This window comes from Gopherus flavomarginatus, chromosome 8 (genome assembly GCF_025201925.1).
Source record: "Gopherus flavomarginatus isolate rGopFla2 chromosome 8, rGopFla2.mat.asm, whole genome shotgun sequence".
Classification (NCBI taxonomy): Eukaryota; Metazoa; Chordata; order Testudines; family Testudinidae; genus Gopherus; species Gopherus flavomarginatus.
In genome coordinates, this window is record NC_066624.1 from 5,299,219 (window position 1) to 5,315,297 (window position 16,079).

Sequence of the window (16,079 nt, forward strand, 5' to 3'; positions counted from 1 at the left end):
GAGCACTTTGAGATCCTCCAGTGGCAGGTGCTCTGGAAATGTAAGGGATGATGAGAACTTGATTGCAGCCAAGAGTAACCTGGCAGGCAGAATGGGTGCGGTTAGTCTAGGAAGAGGATTGTAGGATGCCAAGGGTACGCATCTTAGATTAAATAAGCCCCTGTTTGGGGCTTGTAGAAGCCTGGAGATGGACAGTGGGAACCAGCATGGGCTGCAGATTTCATGAGGCTACCGGAGTTCACCACTTTGCCTTTCCTCTCAGGATTGCGAGGCGCCATGGCTTTTGCCTTGGCCATTCGAGACACTGCCACCTATGCTAGACAGATGATGTTCAGCACAACACTTCTCATTGTGTTTTTCACCGTCTGGGTTTTTGGTGGTGGCACTACAGCCATGTTATCTTGCTTGCATATCAGGTGAGTGAGACCTTTGTCCCCCATTCTCTCTCTTCCTAGAATGCAGTGATCCCCATGGAATCCGGTGCAGTATTATAGCAGGACTCAGTATTATTTGGTTCCTCCCAAGGTGCAAGTCTCTATGATTTCCCCACTCTGGAATCTCACGATTGGGCCTTAAAACTGAAACAGTCGTCATTTCTAATCCCCTTATCCCATTATGGCAATCTGACATCTGTTTCCATGGAGGCAGCCACCTTCAGCTGTGTACTTTAAACTGTCTGAGACTCAGCAGTAAGTACTGCTTAAGCATTGGGGTCCTACAGCCCGTAAGAGTTTTTCACAGGTGTGTATTATGGGGAGATCAAAGAAACTCATCTCCTTTTTTTCCTCTCTACCACTGTTCTCCCAAACATGCAGAATTGAGGATTTTAAGGAGGGTAGATGCTTCCTTATGTGATGCCATGCATATGCGCACACCACCTCTTTGTGTCAGATGGCTTCTGCATCAAGCGATGACACCAGAAATGTTTGGGTGCTTTGAATATACATGCTGGGTGCCTCCCAGCAGAGCCACCAAACCAAAAGGCATGGGTGTGCAGAGGAGCCAATCTTTGGAGAACTGCCATTAATTTTACTCAGAGTCTGCAAATGTTGCACCCTTTCAAATGAGAATACAAAAGACTGAGTAAAGCCTGGAATCCTGTTTTTTCACTTGCAGGCAAAACCAAAGCCGTTCGATTTTTGCATGTTCTCTTATGTTTTATGGAAGACTGCTTTGTTATACAAGTGAAATGAATCCCCTTCACCCCTGGGTGTCGCTGTAGATACATACTGTACTGTGGTAACTGGCAAATACTCCGCAGCAGAGTAGAAGCAATAAGTAACTTGGGTTCTGAAATAAGGTGTTCCTGATGGTGGTTACCTTTGGGCATCAGTGCACAGGTTCATTTTCCTAAACCCTGCCCACAACTAAGGCCAGTCCAGACGTGTGTTGTCACCGTGGCCTCCGAATGCATTTACTTGTACTTACGCAGCGCTGTTAGCACACTTGTGGGGAGAGAGGGCTGGATTTTGAATATTGCGAGTGAGGTGCGTTAGTGTGCTCTGGAACTGTGCTCAGTACAGGCACAGCTGTCCAGTTTCCTCACACAGCTCTGGCGGCAGTTCAGGAAAACATTTAAACACGTAGCACACCTATATAGTCGTCAGTGGGACTTAAGCATGTGCTTAAAATTAAGCAGGTGCTTTAAGTGCTGTTCTGAATAGGGACATGGATGAACGTCAGCCTTGAGCTGCCATGATTGGTGCTAATCCAGGCGTGGGGGCATGGCTGAACAGATTGTGGAAACTGGAAATTCCACGATAGGCTTGTGCTGCGTATCAATGTTTGTCCATTATGGGCAGTCTCTCCTGTATGACTGGAGCCATATCTGACCCTACCCCTCTGATAGGAAAAGCTGATGAATGTACTTAGCCTGCTATGAATCCAAACCTAAAAGAGAGCTCCTCTAACGACGGTCATGCATGTCTGTGGGATTGTCTGTGTTCACGCTAACCATTTCCTTGTGTTCTCCGCAGGGTCGGTGTGGATTCGGATCAAGAACACTTGGTAAATATTGTTCCTTAACTGCTTCCACAGGAATCTTTATCTAGGGACTTGCACCACATATCTGGTGGCAGATGGTCACAGAGAACCACGTGGGTGGTTTACACGTACATCCGAGTGCTCTCTCTCTTCCACACCAGCCTGGTGTAGGTGGAGGCTTTTAGTGCCGTCAGGTGAAAATATGAAAGAAGGGACACGTCTAAGATAACTAAACCCGAAAGAAGGTAGTGGGAAAAGCATCACAACACTCTGTATATTGTCACTTCCATCTGTTCCCTAGTACAGTCCCTCTCTTCCCTGTAAAACCTTTTCTAAACAGAAGCATTGGAGCCAAAAAACCTTTACCCATTTTATTTTGAATTTCAAGATGTGCTATATAGAGAGTGCCCTAAAGTTGGAGTGTGACTGGGTTCTAAGACCAGAACCCTAATTTTCCTGCTACTGAGGTGTTTGATCTTTAATAATAATTAAACCCTTCCTCTTCTTTATTCCAACATGTGACACTTTACAACAGTTTCCTTTGATGATATCTTCTTTTCTGTATCTGCCGCGCTATTCTTAACCCTCGGGTTGTCACACACTACTGTTTGTTCACACCGCTGTTGCCTTACTACATTTGTTTATTTTGTAAAACAGAAAGTACTTAGCTCTAAGATGAAGACTCATGCAATGCCCCATCAAAATTGTTAAAGTGTGCTCTGATAAAATAGCACTCAACCGTTCTCCTTGTGGGTATGACACCTGCACCATTAGGGCCTGAGCTGCTCTGTATTTGGAGTTCTCACTGAAATCACTGGGGTTCTATTTGCGAGGATCCCAGGCATAACACCACCTGTGTGGGGGGTATTCTGCTCTCTGTGATTACTAAGATACTGTTAGGAGGAGCCCAGACCCATCAGTCTGCAAGCCAAACTTCTATGAAATATTTGATTGAAGAAAAATATTGTTGTTCAGATGGTAAAAACAGTGAATCCATGTGAAGCATCTGCATATAAAAATCTCTTCTTTAAGAAATGATGTCATTTGAGTAGCAAACACTGCAGTGGATCAGATGTTTTGTGTTCAGCTTCTTGATTTTTCAAAAACAGCACACTGCACTGTTGGGCATTAAAAAACATGGCCTCTACCCCAACAAGTTGGCTCTGTTATAGGGACAAATAACATTAGACAAGGGGGAAGGGAATGGGAGGGAAGTCACAGAATATCAGGGTTGGAAGGGACTTCAGGAGGTCATCTAGTCCAACCCCCTGCTCAAATCAGGACCAATCCCCAGACAGATTTTTGCCCTGAACCCCTAAATAGTCCCTCAAGGATTGAACTGACAACCCTGGGTTTAGTAGGCCAATGCTCAAACCACTGAACTATCCCTTCTCCCCCTCCACTTCTCTTGGGCACAATGTGTAATTCCAATTTAAACTGTCGCAGGAGTGAGGGTTTGCACTGGAAAGGTGGTAGAAGGAAGTGGTTTCTGAGGTTGAGCAGTACTAACATTTCTAATGCAGAGATTTTGGCTGGTCACATGGTACAGGCTGCACCTTCTTATTTCTGCTTGCTAAACTGTGTTAAAAGATGCTTCAGATGAAATACCTCACTAGTATTAATTGCCATGTAAGCAATTGCTGAAGGCACCATAAGGATGTTACACGATTGCCAAAAGAATATGTGTGTGTTTTAGCACCTTAATTCATTATTCTCTATGAAAAAGCTGGAGAACCCCTCTTCCTCAACTTACACATTTAATCAGAACAATGGGTTTTCATGCCGATCCTGTTCCTAGAGAAAGAGAATTGCATTGTGCAGTCATAGTTCAACTTATGACTCTTGTTGCAGGGTGTCCCGGAAAGTGAAAGAAGGAGTACGAAAGCGGAAAGTGCCTGGCTGTTCAGGCTATGGTACAACTTTGATCACAAGTATCCTTAGTGGAAATAAGGACATGTTAGAGCCAAAATCTGTCCCACTGAGTAACCCTGTTAACTCAGCGCGTGCTTTGTCCCCTGGGAGCGGAGTAGCCAGCGTTAACTGATAGATTGTTCTTCTTTACTACTTATAATATCTGTACCTGTGAGAATTTATTCAACTCTTACCGCCCACAGTTTTATATGAATGGCTCGGCTCAAAGCCAGGCTCACCATAAGGATCATGATATGGAATTATTTAAGTTCCGTGTGTGTGTGATTCTTGCAGCAAGAGTCCAGTAATAAGTTCTGAGGCTCTTCTCAGCCCTTTCCTGTTAAAACATTCTGAATTTTCGCTGTGCCTGTCTCATTTGTCCTAATGCATCAGAATGAATTAATAGTGAAGTGATTTGCCAGGCTCTTACGAAAGGTGCGGTCTGCTGGAAAAGTGGTGGTGTTGCCCTTTTTAGAAAAGGGTGTTTAACTGGGACTGTGTTCTGGTATGTTCATTACGCTCGTTTCCCTGTTCATTTGGTTGCTATCGTGTTTCCTCGTGTCTTTCATTTGGATAGTCCCAAATATCTAGATTTCCTTTACAATTAATGTTTGGAACTGGTTGCCGTATTTTAGTTGAAGCACCATAGTCCTTGTAAAATATTCTGTATTCTTTAATGCAGGAAGTGGGAAGAAGGCTTTCTTTAAATAAAGAGGCGACGTAAGCCTCTTGGAAACAAAATGGTTTCAACATTGAGCTTGTTCTGAGCATTAGCAGGTCTCTGTGCTGCCTGTGCCAATAGCAGCTGCAGCTTTTGGTTCGGGGGAAAACTACTGACTAGCATGTAGGAAGAAAGTGAATGCATCACGCTGGGGCAAACAGCTGGGCCCAAGCTCCAGCATGTGTATGCGGAACTAGATTTGGAATCCAGTTATGGTTTTAGTCTCTTCAATACTTTTGCTAGCCCCATGATGGGATTTTCCAAAGTAACTTAGGAGCTTAAGTCCCACTGAAAGTCATTGGAACTTATTCTCCTTAAGTCACACAGGGCACATCATCATTAGGAAAAAAAGATGTGTTCTTACCTGACGTTAGCTAATATGCAGTAACGGGCTCGAGATGAAATCCTAATGAAGACAGGGCGGTTCGTAGTTTGCACATGAGTTAGGAGGCTGAGGTAAAGACTTGGAGAGCCCAGGATTTGCCTTGGCCTGCTAACGTGTGTGCGAGCTGCTAACTGCCTTTTCTTCACTATTTTACCTCTTGTTAGTCCCATGCAGTAGCTAACACAAGAGAAGGATGCCGCTCCATTCCTAGAGAAGACAATGCCTTAGGCACTCTTGAAAATCCCACTCAAAACCTTTGCTGTTTGCCCTTAAACACACCCAGAAAATAGAAGATGAAGTGACATTTCGCCCTGAGACAGTGACGGAGATGCTCTAGCATGTGCGAAGGGATGCACACAGCAAATAGCAGAATCAGCAGCTACGCAAAGGGTCTGGCATAGGCTTGACTGACTTCTTACCTCTGTTGTTTGATGCTGTGTTCTCAGCAGGGCTGCTTGGTGCTGTGTTCTCTTTCTTGGCTCCCTAATCAACAGAAATGTTTAAATTTTGTGCCCTGTCTCAGCTTCATATTTCAGCCCCACGGCATTGTGTGCTTTGATTTATAAAGACAGGCTTGCTCTGTCTCTGCCTTAACACACCCCACAGCTATCTGAAGCCTCTGTTGACACACAGTGGCCCTCCTCTCACAACGACACTGCCTAGTTGCTGCGGACCTGTTGCCAGATGCCTGACGAGTCCCCAGGCTTATGAAGTAAGTCTTGTACTAGTCTGCCAAATGTGTTCTTTCTACCCCAGTGTTGTGTGAATCGAATGTATTTATCTTTCTGTCCACTTTCTGGAGGATGGACACTGATTCCTTAAGTCCAATGTTTGGGGGGGTTTCATCTGTTATCTAAAGTATTTATTCATCAGCTTTTTCACTTCACCAGTGTGTTGCCAACACATGGGTCACTGTTGGGAACTATCTTGGGACTCCTGCTCCGTGAAACAGCTGATGCTGGGAGCTTTATGGAAAGTCAGATGTGTAGTCTGGCAGGTGAAGTACCTCCCTTGTGCATTTTGCCTTCACAGGTGAAAATAATTGGTCACAAAGTGATCGTGGCCTTGGAGATGGTTGTGTCTTCCATACCACGCGGTCATCATAACATTTACCACAGTGGATGGATTGAATTAGAAACCAGAAAATAGCCAGTCAGGGTCAAACTGTTTATAGAATCCAGACACCAGCAGTTCTTAGTACCCATAATGCATCTGGTCATTTGTGAACTGTTGTACATGATAGCCTCTTATGATGGACTCTGTCCCTACTAAGAGTTTAGTGAGAAGTGACAACTCAGAAGAAACATTGACCTGAAAGCCCTTCTTGTCCTCACTCAGTTAAGCTAATATCTCATGCCTGTGTCTTTGGATTGAGGAAGTCTTCGAGGGCACAACTTTGTGGTCAGAGATGTGAAGGAGAATCCATCACTGGATACTGCTTCTCGTCTGTTGTTGGTTGTTCTCAGACTTTGGGACCAATTCTAGCCTTATGTATAAGAAACCGATAAGCAAATAAACTCTTTATTCTGTTCATCATTCAGAATCAAGAGCAGCTGAAGGATGATGATTCCGACCTTATTTTGAATGATGGAGACATCAGTTTGACATATGGGGATTCTACTGTGAACGCAGATTCTATCACATCCAGTGGCACGTCGAGGAGGATTGTAGGAAACAATTCTGAAGATGCGTTAGATCGGGAGCTGGCATTTGGGGACCATGAACTTGTAATACGGGGGACACGCCTGGTCCTTCCCATGGATGATTCCGAGCCTCCGTCGAGTTTGGTAGATAGTGCAAGACATGGTCCAGCGTAAGATTTACGTTGCTCGATTTAATTGACAATAATATCTGCATATGTGATCACGAAGAAATATGTACTACCTAAAATCTAATGCATGTCTCAGAATGTCTAAGCTGTATAAATATTATTTATATGGTGTCAGAAGAATATAAATATTCTCTACAAGATGGCTTGTGAAGAGCAAGCTGCAGTTTCTTAAGTTGAAAACCATGCTGACTGCACTGTGTAGAAAGAAATTAGTTTTTAGCATAATAATCCTTTGCACATGGTGGACTTCTTTTCAAGTGGTGTGATATATGGCCTTAGGTCCCAGCTGGGTAGGGAAAGTGGCTGATTTCTCAGTTGTTAGCACTCAGAATTCAGCTTGACAGAGACCGGAATGACAAATGAAATGTTGCCTTTGCTTTGCCTTACCTAGAGTCGTTAGGGAGATGTCAGCTAAAGATGTAAATTGCTTATTAGTCACATGACGACTGTTTTGGTCTCTCATATCTCTGATTGTCAAATACTCACATTATAATATTGGCAACATCTCTGCTCAGAGATTGGCCTGATGGTCTAGTAGCCAGTCGTACTCTGCACTGCTGTATTTGAGTCTGAGCCGGGTCCTCATTTATCCAGGCCAGGAGGAGCTGTAAAGCGGCATTGACTCAGAATGCTTTGCTCCTGGGAAGGAAAGGGAGCATTTTGCTCTGAAGTGACTCAAGCCACTGTTTAGATAATGGGCCGTCAGCGGAAGCCACTCCCAGCCTTCCTCTGGTCCAGGGTGGGTCACCATGATGTATGACTTTTCAGATTGGGGCCCAGAGCATCACAGTTTGTGTTTTGCAGTAGTATTTGAGGGAAAGAATTGATCACACACAAGCTGCATCAGGTTTATTGCACGGGCTTTGTAGTTGGTGAGTTTGCATTTCAGCTGTGTCTTAAACAGCTTTTCTAAAGACAACAAACACATTTTTAACAGGTGATTGAGTTCTGAATTTTGGGAAGGGGCCATGTCTCATGGGATTGAAGCTCTTTTACCAATTAGTCATTGAGGAAACTAAAGAAAGGTACAAGTCTACTGCTGTTCCATGCTATACCACGGAGTCGCACCTATCCAAACTGGAAGTGTGGAGGTTGTAGATTGAAACTGTACATGGAGATTTCTTAAGACATATTTAGAAAATGAGGTGGTACTGAAAGGGAGTCGTCCGTCCTCCTGTCTAGTTGAAATTGTTGCACTTTGTTTGATACACTGCATGCTAAGGAGTTACTATAACCTCCTCCCTGATTCATTTTCATGTCTCTTACTGTTTATAATAAATGTTTGTGAGCTTCCATGTTTTTACATTTTTCCAAGGAAGAGCACAGAACAATTTGCTATTTCACATTAGAGTACTAGGATTTATTCTTCAATGATGGAAATGGCTAAAGGTGCAGTGAAAATTTAAGAAGCTGAGAACTCTTATTTCTTGCTTTTCCCAGGAAAAAAGTTCCAGCCTAGAACTTAACTGTGTGTAATTTTAATATATTTTTAGCCACACAATCAGCCAGTCCTTTCACAGTCACAAATACACACACTAGGCTGATTTCAGAGTTAGCACTGACTCACTCTGTTAAAACAAGAGCGCGCTTCCTCAGGGTAGCACGGGACCGGCTTCTTAGAGTCTGAGCACTCACAACTCCTAGTGACGTTGCTTTGACTGAGTGTATATTTATAGTTCAGAAAATAAAATTACCTTTTTTCATTTTCTCAGGTCTAAATAACATTGCCTTAAAATTACTGAAGTGGAACTAATATTTTGCAGTTAAAATATCCCCAAGAATTTTTTTTTCCTTTTCAAGCAAAATATGCGGTTTTTTCTATAGGACTCCTCTAGAACTGTGTACATTCTGCATTTACATTTTAGGAAATAAGAATCTTCATTGCACCCAGTAAATGGCAGTTTTACTGTTAACATACCCATTTATTGTTTAGTGCTAGCCAGTTTGTTCCCTGCTATGCAGGGGTTCCATGCAGTGTGAATTTTATATTATGTCTGTATCTTAACTTCATGTGTTCAAAAAAGAAAAAGAAAGAAAAAAGTTAACGTGTTGATTTTTGGCTGCCGCACCATTATACATCAAATATTTTTTTATTTTGCCTTTTAAAAAGAGGTAGGTTAAATAACTACCTCCTGTTTTTTCCTCTGTATTCTGAGTGACTGTGAATTCAATTTACAAAGATCGATGCTGATACCACAGAATGTGGAAAACACAGCTATTGTTGTTCAGATATGCCACTGATAAGAGTGCATCATCTGATTTCTTCAGTTACTAGATATTCAAAGCAATTTGAGATTGCTTCCCAATCTCTCCCTGGGAGAATCCACTGCTGTCAGAGCACTGTAGAGCCCCAGCTATGCCCACTTAATGGTTTCAGTGGAGAAATGCCCAATCACTCCGATCCCAGTCAGAATTCCTATAAGGGTACGTCTAGATTGTGGCTTCGATGGTGCTTCCCGAGGCATGTAGACAAATGCACTGCCTCTGCTCAAGCTAACACGCTAAAATAGCAGTGTGGCCATGATGGCTCCAGCTAGCTATCCCCGTCCAATTCTGTCCGACCCCTTCAGTACTATCAGTTTGTGCCGCTGCGGCCATGCTGCTATTTTTGGTGAGCTAGCATATGTCTATCTACCTGCTTTGGGAAGCACCCTCCCAGATGCTGCATAGACATTCCTAAGAGACAATTCCTGAAAATTGTTTGCAGTGTAGTTGTAGCTATGTTGGTCCCAGTTTATGTGAGAGAGACACACACACCGGGGGTTAGGTAATATCTTTGATTGGACCAACTTCTCTTGGTGAAAGAGACAAGCTTTTGAGGTTACACAGGTCTCAAGAGCTCTGCATAAGCTCAAAAGCTTTTTTTTTTTTTTTTTTTTTCTTTCCACTAACAGAAGCTGGTCCAATCAAAGATATCACCTCACCCACTTTGCATTGGGTGTGCTGAAGTGTCCCTAGCAGCTAGGGCCTCATCCGGTACTTATTGGAAACAGTGGCAAAAGCCTCACTGGTTCTGTCTAGCCTAGGATGAAAGGTATCGTGTTAGGATGTGTTTGCACGCAGCCTTTAGGCTTGGAACTGGTCGAGTTCAAAACTAGGCAATGCTCAACTTTTAAAACAGGTTAGTAAGAAGGTGTTAGCTAATATACGCTACTGTCACACCATAAATCCTACCCTAGGCAAGGCCGTTGATTTGGAGTTAGGGCCTCCATGCATTGCCTCTATAGCCTAAAATCCTGTGAGAAATCAAGACTCACCTGGCAATGCCAGGTATCATCACAAGGCCGTAATTAACTCCTATTAATTAATTGTTGTTAATGTGTTTCTTTCTCCAGCTTTAATACATTAGCTACAGTATTTGAATTGCCAACACATTACTAAAGTCCTAGGCTTTTGATGTCAATTAACATTTTAATTGATTATTGAAGTACTTTAGAGAAATATTCTAGTGTGTATATTTTTGTGGAGTCAGGAATTATATTGTGTGTTAAACATAATATAAGGACTGCTTCAAAAATAAAAACAGAATGAGTGAATCAGTCAAAGCTGAGATTCAGGAGTGACTTTGTAGAAACAGCTCAAACTAACAGTAAACTATTTCCATTATCCTATTGTAGTGGAGAATACAGAGGGCTTGATCTTCAGTGGTGTTGAGAACCTACAGTTTCCACTTACTTCAAAGGGAGTGGTGAATGCTTAGCACTCCAGGCATTCAGGCCTGTAGATCTTTTGCCAGATATGTAAAACAGCCCCAGATGCACAATTTTGCAATGCTTTTCTAAAGATTTAGAGAAGTCACCCTTTGGGAATCCTCTCATCTGTAAATTGAATTGACTTGAGTTTTGCACATGAAAAAGCACTGTTGATTAAGTTTTGATTTTTCTTCTAGTATTGTTGAATTGTCCAGTAATGGCACTAACTTCAGTAGTTGTGGTGTTTGTGCAGTTGGCTTGTGATAGTTGATGATCATTATTGCATCTTCTGTTTACGCTGACTAAATCTTTTACTGTTGCATTGTACTGTGAAAGAAGGATCCTAGGCCTATAAAAAGTTTTTTTTTTTTCTTGAATAAGTCTGTAGTGTTTCTTTCATTCACAGGGAAATAAAAACCTATAACAAATGTGACAGAGACATGACATTTTTGCATTGTTAAAAGAATTTTTCACAGGCATGTGATAAACGGACAGATGATCAGCCACTGCTGCAAATCACTGACATTGCATAGCATGTGGTTTCTTCCAATTAAAACTATTTTATCTGGAGCAGTAGGTTGGAATGTTAAAAGATGTTCACAGCTTGACTGTCCCAACATCAATACAGCTTTGGAGGGTGGAAGGTAAGCAGGGTGGGGAATGGCTGGTGGTGGTATTGCTTATAATTCTTGCAGTAGCATCTTGGTCCACGACCGGGGCTCCTTTGTGTTAGGTGCTGCACAAACCCAGAACAAAAAGACCATCTTTGCCTGGAAGAGTTGACAATCTTTGCCTAAGACCGGAGACAGCACAAGGGAACAGTGGGACAGTACTGGTCAGATGGTAAGTGGCCATTGCAGCACTGAGAAACAGCTGGAAGTTGTGGTGGTGGTGTCATTAGGTAAACTATCCTGAATCAATCAGAGCCCTACTGTATAGTTAGGGGTCATGGTGCTGTGGAGGTTTTGCTGTAGGAGACAACATAAAACAAAGGGGCTAACAACCTGTGGGTTCTGAAGACCCCACTCAGATGTTAGCCCCTGGATCCTGGTTGAATTCTAATTACATTCTGCTCGCCCAGATTTCCCCCTTGCAGCTACATTTTGAGACCACGCTCTCTCCCACGTCGTGTCCTGCCTGGTTTTGTGGTGCCGTGTGCGTTTGGAGCAGCCATCGTTTTCCCCAGCTGAGGTGGCTTAGGGTTGGGTGAAGTGGTTCCTGTTTTCTGTTTAAGGCCTCAGAGGTCCTTCAGCATGAAAGATGTTATGGAAATTTTGGAGATGTAACTTGGGGGTTCTGTAGCCCTGTACCATTCATAAATCTTCATTGACTGCCTATTGCCTAAATTTGCATGCAGTGTGATGAGGCATCCACCCCACACTGGCAGGGAAGGGGTTAAAAGCAGCCTAGACAGGCTGTGCAGGGAACAGCCAATAGGAGAGGGGCTGTGAGGAACAGTCCATCAGGGCCTAGCAGGTCCATATAAAAGGGAGCTTCTGGCCAGAGTGTTTCCATTACTGTAGGGAGCCCCAGAAGAGGACTGGTTTCCTAGAGGGCTGCAGGAGGGTAGCGCCTCATACAGGGCAGCTGCTAGCAGGGACCATGGGAGCTAGAGAGCACTCCTGGCTGGCTGCTGGAACTTGCAGGCTCGAGGCCCTGGGAAGAGGGTGAAGAAGGTGCTGGGGAAGTGGCCCAGGGAATTTGAAGTAGCACTGGTGAGACGTTAAGGAGAAGCAGCAGGAGGCTGATAGCTACAGCGTCCCTAGGCTGAGACCTGGAGTAGTAGGTGTGCCCAGGTCCCCCCGAGCTCGCCACTGGCTACACTTTAGAACTGAGATAAACACGAACAGTGATGTGGCCAGAAGGCTGAATTAGGAAGAAGACGCTGCAATACGTGCACTGAGGTAGGTCTGCAGGTGCAGCCAATGAGGGGCGAGGCACCACCAGAAGAGGGCACATGGGCTAGCAGAGCTAATCCCTGTGATGGCCTGCAGGAGGTGCTGAAGTGGCGAGTGAACCCTGTGACATCCAGAAATACACTGGCTGCTTTTCATGTACCCACAGTACAGAGAACAACATTGTCACAGGCCATCAATAGTGAAAAATTCTTCCCCTGCCTTCCCTCTGCCATACCTAGGGATTTTTATTCTGCAGGCAGGTGGGAGGACATTGCACAATATCCTGGGGAGGATATGACCTTACTGGTGTTCAGTAGGTTGCATAACTGACCCATCTTTTGAAATAGGACATTATAATACATTTGCACCAACTCATCTGTGGTACGTAGTGGTAGCAATACAATGGAGTTCTATTGCATCTTCCATCCTCAGACCTCCAGGTGTATTTAAAAGAACCTGCACAACACCCCTGTGTGGGAGGCATTCTCCCCATTTTGCAGATGGGAAGACTGAGGCTCAGGGGCACCACAGACTTGGGGTTGGGTGGCCAAACTTGGGGTTGAACCCATGACTGAAGACTCTCAGGCCTTTGTTTTAACAATAAGCCCATGATTATTCCTTCCTGTACATGTCCTGGAAAAGCACTTCATGAACCCCCTCTCTACAGGTGTATATGAAGCATTCTCTGTCAGAGATATACAGGGCTGATTAATCCAACCCAGCGGCACGCTATCTCACTTCCTGTAAAGATATTAAAGCAGTTCTGTTGTGTAGGCAAAACAATGGACCTGTTCTCTTTTTAAATAACTCGACTCTTCCATAGAACTCTAACCCATGGGGACTGAGGGAGGTAAATGAATCTGTGTATTGTTCATGTGTAAAAATGTATGACTTAGGCGGGTGATGTCTTCTCTTTAAACTGCGGCTGTACAATATTCTAACAGTGCAGAGGCAATGGAAACTACGTAGCTTCATCCTTCCCCCATTCGTGGCTAGAGCCGTGCACTCAGGAAAGAGACGTCTGATTTGTATTTTCTGAAGCCTTGTTGATTCTCCTCTGTGGTGGTGAGTCACCAGCCCCTGAAGCTGACTCTGCCAAAGCACTGACTGCAGCCTGCAAGCAGCCTAGAATGGGTCTCTCAGGCCTCAGAGACAAGAACTGCTTGCCCAAAGTCACATTTTGCCTTTGGAGCAGCCTGGAAATCTTCAAGCAAGTTCCTTTTCTCAGCAGAAATGTGTACAGCTGAATAGTGAGCATACACTCAGCCACTCAGTTTGATTTGCACTAACCTAACAAAGAAAACAGGTTACAAATGTTAACATCACCGTTTATTACATGTAAATTTATTCAAGTTATTTAGAGGGGCATTAAACTCGGATGAAAAAAACAAAAGCCTGTACTCAAAGGGAAAGATACATGCATATTTACTTCATGCCTGTAACCTTTATATAGCATATCAGTGCTCCCAATATCTAGTGACATTATATAAGGGACTGGCTTATTAATGGTTTTATAATGTGCATAAAATAACTACGTGTCAGGGCATAACAGGTACAGAGAGAGACAATCACAAGGAAATAACCATATGCATCCTCCCACTGATCTACTCAGGTTGTTAATAATGCTTTCATAATAGAAAACAAGGTTACTCTGGCTTTCAAAAGGTGCAGTCACATTTTGAGAGTTCAAATATTTACTTAAGTGTAAACCATAAGGAAAAATATTTTAATCCAGGAGTCTGACTGACTGTAAAGACTGGTGGTGTTTGCCTTTGAAAGTAGACATGAAAAGAGCATATAAAATAACGAATGGCCTACAGGAGATAGATCAGGACCTCCTGTTCTACTTATCTCATAATGCAAGCAAGAAGAAACTTGCAATGAAATTAAATCATCACAAATTCAAAACTGATGAAAGAATTTTTAACACAATGCATAATTACCTGTGGAACTCGTTGCCACAAGATGTTATGGAGGCCAAAAATGTAACAAGATTCAAAAAAGGATTGATCATTTATACTGATAGCAAGAATATTGAGTTAATGCTAACACATTCAGGAAGAGATCTTAAATCATTTTAGAGATTAGGAGGAGACATAAAAGTGGAGGCAGATTATCCCATATCTGTCTGTGGCAGGGTTCTTACATCTTTCTCTGAAGCATTCCTCAGCAGCCCAACACTGGCATTTAATTTCAGGGGAAAGGGGAACTATGCAAAAATGAGGAGGTTAGTTAAACAGAAATTAAAAGGTACAATGACTAGAGTGAAATCCCTTCAAGCTGCATGGACACTTTTCAAAGACACCATAATAGAGGCCCAACTTAAATGTATACAGTAAAAGAATTAAAAAAGAGCCACTGTGGCTTAACCATGTAAAAGAAGCAGTGCGAGAGAAAAAGGCATCTTTTAAAATATGGAAGTCAGATCCTATTGAGGTAAATAGAAAAGAGCATAAACACTTGCAAATTAAGTGTAAAAATGTAATAAGAAAAGTCAAAAAGGAGTTTGAAGAACAGCTAGCTAAAACTCAAAAGGTAATAAAACGTTTTTTAAGTACATCAGAAACAGTTGGACCCCTGGACAATCGAGATACAAAAGGAGCACTTAAAGACGATAAAGTCATTGCGGAGAAACAAAATGAATTCTTTGCTTCAGTCTTCATGGCTGAGGATGTTAGAGAGATTCCCAAACCTGAGCCATCCTTTGTAAGTGACAAATCTAAGGAATTGTCACAGATTGAAGTGTCATTAGAGGCGGTTTTGGAATTAATTGATAAACTTAACAGTAACAAGTCACCGGGACCAGATGGCATTCACCCAAGAATTCTGAAAGAACTCAAATGTGAAATTGCGGAACTATTAACTATAGTTTGTAACCCATCCTTTAAATCAGTTTCTGTATCCAATAACTGGAAGATAACTGATGTAACACCAATATTTAAAAAGGCTCTAGAGGTGATCCTGGCAATTACAGACCGGTAAGTCTAACGTCATTACCGGGCAAATTAGTTGAAACAATAGTAAAGAATAAAATTGTCAGACACATAGAAGAACATAAATTGTTGGGCAAAAGTCAACATGGTTTCTGTAAATGGAAATCGTGTCTTACTCATCTATTAGAGTTCTTCGAAGGGGTCAACAAACATGTGGACAAGGGGGATCTAGTGGACACAGTGTACTTAGATTTCCAGAAAGCCTTTGACAAGGTCCCTTACCAAAGGCTTTTACGTAAATTAAATTGTTATGGGATAAGAGGGAAGATCTTTTCATGGATTGAGAACTGATTAAAAGACAGGGAACAAAGAGTAGGAATAAGTGGTAAATTTTCAGACTGGAGAGGGGTAACTAGTGGTGTTCCCCAAGGGTCAGTCCTAGGACCAATCCTATTCAACTTATTCATAAATGATCTGGAGAAAGGGGTAAACACTGAGGTGGCAAAGTTTGCAGAAGATACTAACTTGCTCAAGATAGTTAAGACCAAAGAGACTGTGAAGAAATTGAAAAAGATCTCACGAAACTAAGTGACTGGGCAACAAAATGTGGGAATACACAGCCGCATTCATTCATACTGCACTGTGTCTCCACTCTCTCTGCTGTTCTGCAGAACAGAAAAGATAATGAAACATACAAGGCTCCTGCTCCCTTAATCAATTTTATT

General features: G+C 42.8%; 1 protein-coding gene across 1 annotated transcript in view; it reads left to right on the forward strand.

The window, feature by feature from the left end:
- The window catches only part of SLC9A6 (solute carrier family 9 member A6), a 42,351-nt gene extending 31,395 nt beyond the window's left edge, over positions 1 to 10,956 (forward strand). Inside the window, exons 12-16 of the mRNA XM_050964447.1 lie at positions 263 to 416; positions 1,977 to 2,007; positions 3,835 to 3,914; positions 5,607 to 5,712; positions 6,542 to 10,956. Of these exons, the coding sequence (XP_050820404.1) occupies positions 263 to 416; positions 1,977 to 2,007; positions 3,835 to 3,914; positions 5,607 to 5,712; positions 6,542 to 6,817 (647 nt within the window). The 3' untranslated portion in view covers positions 6,818 to 10,956. The remainder of the gene's footprint in view (positions 1 to 262; positions 417 to 1,976; positions 2,008 to 3,834; positions 3,915 to 5,606; positions 5,713 to 6,541) is intronic.
- The last annotated feature ends 5,123 nt before the right edge of the window (positions 10,957 to 16,079 follow it).